The sequence below is a fragment of the Cryptomeria japonica genome, chromosome 5, assembly GCF_030272615.1.
Source record: "Cryptomeria japonica chromosome 5, Sugi_1.0, whole genome shotgun sequence".
NCBI classification, from domain to species: domain Eukaryota; kingdom Viridiplantae; phylum Streptophyta; class Pinopsida; order Cupressales; family Cupressaceae; genus Cryptomeria; species Cryptomeria japonica.
In genome coordinates this window covers 861415479-861423499 of record NC_081409.1, presented here as the reverse complement: position 1 = coordinate 861423499, position 8021 = coordinate 861415479, and the positions used below count along the sequence as shown (strand labels likewise).

At 34.6% G+C, this 8021-nt stretch overlaps 1 protein-coding gene across 2 annotated transcripts; it reads right to left on the bottom strand.

The window, feature by feature from the left end:
• Positions 1 to 634: 634 nt before the first annotated feature.
• LOC131056541 (serine/arginine-rich splicing factor RSZ21A) lies at positions 635 to 5696 on the bottom strand. Of its 2 annotated transcripts, none has more exons than XM_057990854.2 (9): positions 5422 to 5696; positions 3547 to 3637; positions 3078 to 3166; positions 2612 to 2927; positions 2388 to 2510; positions 2215 to 2295; positions 2020 to 2115; positions 1823 to 1915; positions 635 to 1723 (listed from the first exon to the last, which is right to left on the bottom strand). In XM_057990854.2, the coding sequence occupies exons 2-9, from the start codon at positions 3633 to 3635 to the stop codon at positions 1684 to 1686; spliced, it is 927 nt and encodes a 308-aa protein (XP_057846837.2). In that variant the 5' UTR covers positions 3636 to 3637; positions 5422 to 5696; the 3' UTR covers positions 635 to 1683. The 2 variants fall into 2 exon arrangements, with proteins under 2 accessions (XP_057846837.2, XP_057846836.2); XM_057990853.2 differs by having other exon boundaries at positions 1823 to 1918; positions 5422 to 5694.
• Between the last annotated feature and the right edge of the window lie 2325 nt (positions 5697 to 8021).

The following is an 8021-nucleotide window of genomic DNA, read 5'->3' as shown; positions in this document are numbered from 1 at the left end:
GTTTTGTACTTAAGTCATTTCATTCGAGGTGAATGACAATCACAAAAAAAAATTACTAGTATAGCTCTAATATTTCGATATCCTTGTAAAGGATATGTTTTCAGAAGACTACCAGCATTAATGCTGTGCTCATATTACTCATGTTTTGTAGCCCTTTCCTCATAAGAGTTGCCCGGAATTAGCTCATACATGATTGTTTTGATGATTTAATTCTGTGCAATGATCTAATGCATGACCATTCTTTCTGCCAACAACATAAAATGCCAAAATGGATTTATCACATTTAGGAAAAGCAAAATCAAAACAGGCTCGAAGTTCTCTTTGAACACGTTATTCTCTCAAGTCCTCTTTGAATACATTATTAACATACCTTCATTATTTTAGTAAAATGTTGAAGAGCTGTGAATAAGATAATCTGAATAAGATATCAAAACTTTTAAAATCTTTAAACTCAAATTCACATGAGCAATGTAATTGAGGACAAAAATTGTTTACCTAAAACCGTCCTGAGAAATACAATGTTGACTAATGTTTAGGATTGAGAAGGGAAAAGGTTTACTAATGTTCACAATTATGAGAAGCTTCAGAAAAGTTCAAAACTACATAGCATACAAATAAATTATGTGCAATCACAGAAATAAAAGATGATAATTGACATAAAAGTGATGTGTCTGTGTCCCATATTCAGTGTTCCAAATTTTGTTACATCATACTACCATACAATATTTGAAGAGAGTACTACCATACAATAATTGAAGAGAGGCACTAGCTCTCACGTCTCCATAATCTAGGTCATTGGCCCTTCAGGCATATTGGACATTTAAGCATCTTCAGAATCGAATTCTGCTATGTGATCTGATTTGTGACCAGTAATACACCAAGTGCCAACAACTCAATCCACTAAAATAATCACTACATGTTGTTCATCTTGTTTTGAAAAGCACACGAGTAGAAGATGAGCTAGAAAAGAGTGATGTCGTGTAGATGGGCTGGAGAATGGAGTTTATGTGACAAAAGAAGGGCTGGAAGGATGTTGGCAGGTTTAGCACAGTCCTCCAGACATATTCAATTGGGCCAAACCATGTAATTATGATTGCAGTAGTGATGCAATTGAGGAAACCACAGAAGGAATGGAGAAGCACACTATCCAGGAGATGACATGAAGCAGAGAGGCTGACTACCCATACAAGAAGGAGGTGCAGAGCAGTTCGATGCCATCCGTTTTTAAAAAGATCACACCTCAGAACACATAAACAAGTAAATGCCTTAGTAAAATTTCTCTCAATCTTTTTATGAACCAACAAATTTTGAACATGTCAAACACAAAATTAATTGTGTCATTGGGAAAAAACATCTAAAAGCTTCAAAGAAAAATTAAGAGGGAAAAACAGGAAAGAAACTTATCCAAATGGCAGGCAAGTGATGGGACCATATAATGTTGACCAAAGGAATAGGCTGCAACAAGAGTCCAAGTATATATCAAGCAGCCTATTACTCTGTCAAGCCATTAGGCAGAAACTAGCTGCTAATTAAAAACACAGTGAGCCATTGAGCTAACAAAAATGCCAAATATCCAAGAGAGCAGCCAAATGCAGATTCCTCATTGTCTCAGATGTTGATTCTCGAAATTTCCAAATTATGAACGCAGTTATATATTATAATACATCCATTCCCCTTGCACATTCAGCTATGAGCATGGCTCTGATCTCCGCCAGTGGGACTTCTGCAATCACTAACTTCTCAGTTTTAGTTTTTTACCAAATATGAGGAAAATAAAACGGAATCAGTTAAATCCATTAAAACAAAATAATAAATAGCGTACCCATTTACGTAAGGAGAGACCTGACGCTCGGGATGAGGTGCAGGTGATTGAAGACGAGGTGAACCACTTCTACGAGGACTTCGGCCAACAAGACTACTGCGATCATTGACTTCAACATTTTAGTGCTTAAGTGAATAAGAAGAAAATATGATAGAAACAATACAATCAATTGCAACTAGTTAACGATAATCATATACCCATTGGCATATGGTGAAGCACGTTGATCACGAGGAGGTGAAGATGATTGCAGATGAGGTGAGCGACTTCTATAAGAACCTCTGCCAACAGGACTTCTGCAACCATCAACTAAAGTTTTAGTGTTTATTACGAGTAAAAATAAAACAAAATAGCATAAGTAAAACAAATTACAATAAGGTCACAAAATTACACACCCATGGCCATAAGGAGATGCCTGACAATCTCGACGAGGTGGAGATGATTGCACACGAGGTGAACCACTTCTACGAGGACTTCTGCAAACAACATATTCATAGATTTAAAGAAAAAGAAAAATTGAATAGAATTAGTACAACCAGTTCAAAGAGAGTAATAAAAAATCACACACCCATTGGCATAGGGAGACACCCGATGGCTACGACGAGGTGGGGGAGACCTACTGTAACTTCGTCCCGGTCGAGGTGAATAGCCTCGACGCCGCGGAGAGCGGCTTCTACGTGGACTGCGACTCCTAAACACAAAAGGGAGATAAAAACTTAGTAATGCAATGCAAAATAATAAATTGGCTACAGTGCCTTCTACCTCATAAAAAATAATAAATAATAACCTTACCTGCCATTCCGATCCCCATAAGCTCCACGATAGGGACTGTAAGATGGGCTCTGAATTCTTCGTCCATGGCTTCTACTACCATAGCTTGGGCTGCGCCTAAAGCGGGGACTAGGACTTCGGCGTCGACCACTGCCTAAGCCTCCAGCACCTATACGCAAACGACATTCCCGAGCAAAATGGCCCGACTCGCCACATTCATAGCACTTAAGATCACTTCCACCACCACGTCCACGACCACCACCCCCACCACCACCCCCACCCCCACCACCACCACCTCTTGAACTTCGGGACATCTCAACTCGCCAACCATGTTTACCTATAGAAATAAATAAACAATATCTGGAGTAAGAATTTTACAATATGTATTGTTTATAGCATCAGGTTTCAATTTCAGAACTCTATAATGCTCATAATTATGTAAATTAACCATCAAATAATAGTAGAGTCCCAAGGAAAAGACTCATACCATCCAAGGCACGAATTGCATCCTCAGCATCATGTCGGTCATCAAATTCTATAAATGCATAACCTGGAGGCCTTTGTGCAACCCAGATACTGCATACATTTCTCAATATAAGACATTGAACGCAATCTTCTTTCATAACAATGCAAGATAGGGAAAACATGAGGTGCTTTATTTTAGGAAACTGAACAATCTATACACTTTTCATGAGCCACTGTACAACGAAATCAAATTTATAGTAATCAAGATGAGGAAGACTAAAAACTAAAAACATGCCAAGTATAACAGAAGATGCTGAAAACAACACATAGTCCCAAGGTCAACAAAAAGCTCAACCATAGTAACTGACTCAACCCCAAACATAAACCGCAAAACAATACTATTTCCAAATACAATGTCAGCCATACATAGCATTTGACTTTCACCATGTAACAGGGGAGACAATCCTATTATATGAACTCTATTATCATACCTGCGGAGAACCCCAAACACCCGAAATTCATCTTCCAGCTCTTGCTTGGTGGCCCGAGGATCCAAATTGCCAACATATACACGAGACATTGCTGCAAAAATAAGAACCCAAATACAAAGATTAAAAAGAAAATAAACAGTTTCAACTTTAGTCAAAAAGAAAATTGCCTTAGACATACAATAGAAGAATGCTTGTTAATGAGAACCTCCACATAAAAATTCGGAAATTACAAAAGCCCTATAAATACTTGGTAAGAAATATTTTATGCAAAATATCACTGCAAAACAAACCATGAAAAATCTACAACAGTTCCTCGTCACAAAACTAGTTACCAGACTCCATTCCACGCACCTCTACAAATTATTAAGGAGAGCAATGATATTTTGCATTTTTTAAGTCCAAGTGTTGTGATCAATGTGATGTATAAATCGTTAGTCCATTACCCAGATTCAAGTACCTACTCCGTAAGAAGGCATATATAGATTGGTTTTATTCCAGCAATTAGATTAAGGGCAAGTTTAAACTTTGACTCATGTTCACAAATCTCAAGAATAAGGTCCAAGTTCACCCAGTTGCATCAAAGATAGCCCATTTATCATATAAGATTCACTAAGAAATAGAACTATCTTCTGCAATATGATACATATCAGTATTCCACAGGGACACATCCCCAGGGTTCGGGTGAAATCCCCCATGTTCCAGAAACTTTGAGGAAAAATCCCCTTCTTTCAAGACTGGACAATTGCTCCATTTGGAATTTTGGTGCATAACTAAAGAGATGACTTTTTAAAGGAAAATTAGAAAGCACTGAGAAGCTAAAATGTAGAGAATTTTCATTGCAAATTCAACACATCGTATTTACTTTTTAAAATTTCAGCTGCTTTTTTTAGCTTAAGTTAAATTACTTGCTGTATCCCTGACATACCAAAAATTTGCGAATTTTTTTACTATCCCCAAAACCATATTCCCATAACCTCCTGTCCAGGAAACTCAGAAACGCAGATTCATTTAAAACTATTGAAATGGTCAACCACAGTTTCATCTTAACACCATGAAAGGTTTACCAACCAATACAAATCTTCTTTTCAAAATACAATTTAGATAAGATGAAAAAGGTCAACAACATTTTCAACATAATATGATATAAGATTTATAAATCACTTTTACTAAGTGCAATTTATCGCAAAAAATAAAAGAGAGAAAATTCTCCAACATGATATCCAATGCAATAAAATTAACAATAGAAATCCCTTTTGGAAGATACAATTTATATCAAGAGAGCCATAGATTAACAACATTTTTCGTAGAATATCACGCAAGATTTGTCAAGCAATTTTTATTTTTTAAGGTACAATTTGAATCAACAAAATTAAATAAGGCCAACATCATTTGCATCAAAATTTCAAAACAAGAGTTCAGAATACAAGAAACCTATTAAAATTTTAAATTTACAAAACCCACAAATTTAGCCGAAGAAACGCTCAATTGCTTCTCCAAAGAGCAAAATGGAGCAAATGCCAACGCAAGAATGAAAATGAGACTCGCAGAACACATGAAAACTAAATAATGTTTAAAGAACCTGAAAAACCTAAACCAAATTTTAATCCAGAAAACCCTAACTGTATCTCCTTTGAAAAAAAAAAAAAAACTATCGAAACCCTGGCCAGCATCGTCATAAAAGCATGTGTAGAACCCAAGTTAAAAATCACTCTAATTCAAATATGCCTAAAATCTTACACAGGGAAGCCCCAAAAAACATAAATAATGAACACACAAAAAATTTAAGAATATATAAAGCCTGAAGATTTTTATATAACAACACACAGTAAGTATTTAAACATAACAAGGAAACATGTCCAAAAATGCATTTCTTACCTGCTGTGTCAAAATATATATCCTGGTTTCGTAGTATCGGAAAACCTTCAAGTAGGAAAGTTCACTGATTGCGCTCCCGAAACGGAAAAAAATACAGAAGTCCACGGTTAAGTAGATCAGACTCTGTAAAAATTCAGAGCACAGAAGGATCCGGTTTGGATCCAGGATTTGCAAATTTTCAAGCCTAAAACCCTAGGCTTCAGCTAGAGAACAATGTGTTAAATAAAAACTTCCATTCTCTATTGGTGACGTGATCCGATGAAAGAAAGCTACGGTCATATGGGATAAGGCTTATTGAAAATGTTTATTGGATTGCTGGGTCTTAGGAAGGGGATTTTTTTACTTTTATTTTAAAGAGCGCACGTTTGTATTAGTTGTGGGGGCTGAAGTGAAAAAAAAAAAGAATTAAAAATGTAAGTATTTTTTAATATTTATTAGTAATATTTTGTCCTTAGACAGTTGACAATCAATTAGAAGTCATTTTTTTTTTTGGTATTTTAGAAAAAAAATTATAAAAATAAATTATAGGAAATTTTATTAGCTAAAAATTTCACTATGAGAATGAAATAGAATTGTCAATAACATTTGAGGAAGTTTCTTATTTTGATATTGAAAAAATATTTAAGATAATCTCTTGTTAAAATATTCTTAAAATTAAAAGGTATTCTATTTTGTTTTAAAATGTTCTAAATTAATAAGGGTACTGCCCCTATGACAAATCTTACTTTAAACAAAAAAAAAAAAAAAACTTTCTAAATTAATATATATTTTTATAACAAATATTATAAAATAATATAAATATAAATATTTTTTTATAATTTAAAGTATCATTAGATATTAATTTAATATATTAATAATAAACAATATAATAAAATGCATATGATATTATATATTAAAAATAATCGAATAACATGACATAATAAAAATAAATTAAAATGATTAAGAATTAAAGTATAATATTGATAGTTTATTATATAATATTATTAAATTATATATTAAAAACATATATTCTAAATAGTATAAGCCATTTAAATATTATTGTAAAGAAATATAATATAGTATTAATATATATCATTTTATAATATTTGTTGTAAAAATATATAATTATACTTTTGATGCATACATGCATTAGATTCTATTAATTTAAAAATATATAGACATCTACAAAAAAAAAAATAGCACACAAGGTCACTCTTCAAAGTCCTATGGGCAGTACTCGGAAAGCAAGATAACAAAAACAGCAAGAAATTTGTTTAAGCGGTGAGAGCAACACCAGTGGGAGGTGGAGGGAGATCTCGATCATCCAGTTTGCCCTATACATCAGCATGGTCCAAGGTGACGTCAAAAATGGACCACCCTTTGTCAACATTAGTTTCTCCCTCCTCTTTATCTTTGCCTTCATTCCTCATAAGTGAAATTGCCAAAGCCAACCGAGGGAGCCACTTTGAGGAGTTTGGGCAACCACCACCACGAATAGCCGACAACCAATCACTATTGTTGGTGTTATTAAGGTATTTTACCTTGGGTGCCTTGGTTATTTCTCACCTAGGTCCTAATTACACAACACTTATGCTTACTTAGAGAATTGCATAGGAGTAGTTGGAGCATATCATGTTATCTCTTTGTCATATCCACTTATAGTGGTTGCACTTTTCCACCTTTGGTAGGTGATCCACCTTTTTTGGGGTGAACCACATTTTTTGTTGTTATCACACTATCACCTATCCATTTTAGGTGGGGTGATAGCTTTTCATTTTAGCACCTTGGCCTATATAACCATGGGGTCTCTTATGTACATGTATTGGATTCTATTGCGTCATTGATAAGAATACAAATTATTCTCGTCATATTCTATCTCTCTTGGTGTTGTGCTTTCTATTTGGCCTCTAGATCTTTGGTGGCTACCTTCATAGCCAATTCTTACATGGTATCAAAGCCCATATGGCGCCTTTGGATAGTCTATTTGGAGAGATCTTAGTGCAATTTGGGGTTTTACATTATGTGGCTTTCTATTGCAAGTCAAAATTGGAGCTTGTTGGGTTAAAATCTAAGGTTGCCATTGGATTCAAGAGGTGCAAGAAAGTCAAAATCGCCTTTTATTTTGTCCAGATTCGAAGATCCAGAGACAATCTAGAGTTGTTTGAAGTTTGGAGGTGTTTGCCAAATCTAGGAGGTACTTGCAATTTTGGAGCACTTTGGGCCAAATTTAACCTCACCATTGCACTCAGAAGGCTCAAGAACCCCAAGATCACCTATCAAATTATCCAATTAGAGTAGATAACATGGGGCCATTAGGAAAAAAAATCCTATCTCAATCGTACAAATGTCATTATGGTGCAGGGTACGATTTTGTGAAGAAAAAAAATTATTTTTCTATGATTAAATTTTTCAATTTATCTATTTAAAAAAATCACAGTTTTTTAATATAATTTTTTGTAAAGTCCATTAAAAGTGAAAAAAAAAATCAAAATTATTTTTTGCAAAAAGCGAAATCTACAGGCCTAATAGAGGTGCAAGGTATGGGCTCTACAGATAGCACCATGTGGCGTGCACCGAGAGAAGGTATGAGCTCTACAAAACAACACCATGTGGCATGTACA

Bases quoted from the DNA above. Each gene is read 5' to 3' on its own strand.
- LOC131056541 (XM_057990853.2), bottom strand. From the start codon at position 3,635: ATGTCTCGTGTATATGTTGGCAATTTGGATCCTCGGGCCACCAAGCAA. The intron at 2,928-3,077 runs GTATGAGTCTTT...TTATTTCTATAG, and splicing joins TGCAATTCGTGCCTTGGATG to GTAAACATGGTTGGCGAGTT. The intron at 1,724-1,822 runs GTACGCTATTTA...TAGTGATTGCAG, and splicing joins GTCTCTCCTTACGTAAATGG to AAGTCCCACTGGCGGAGATC.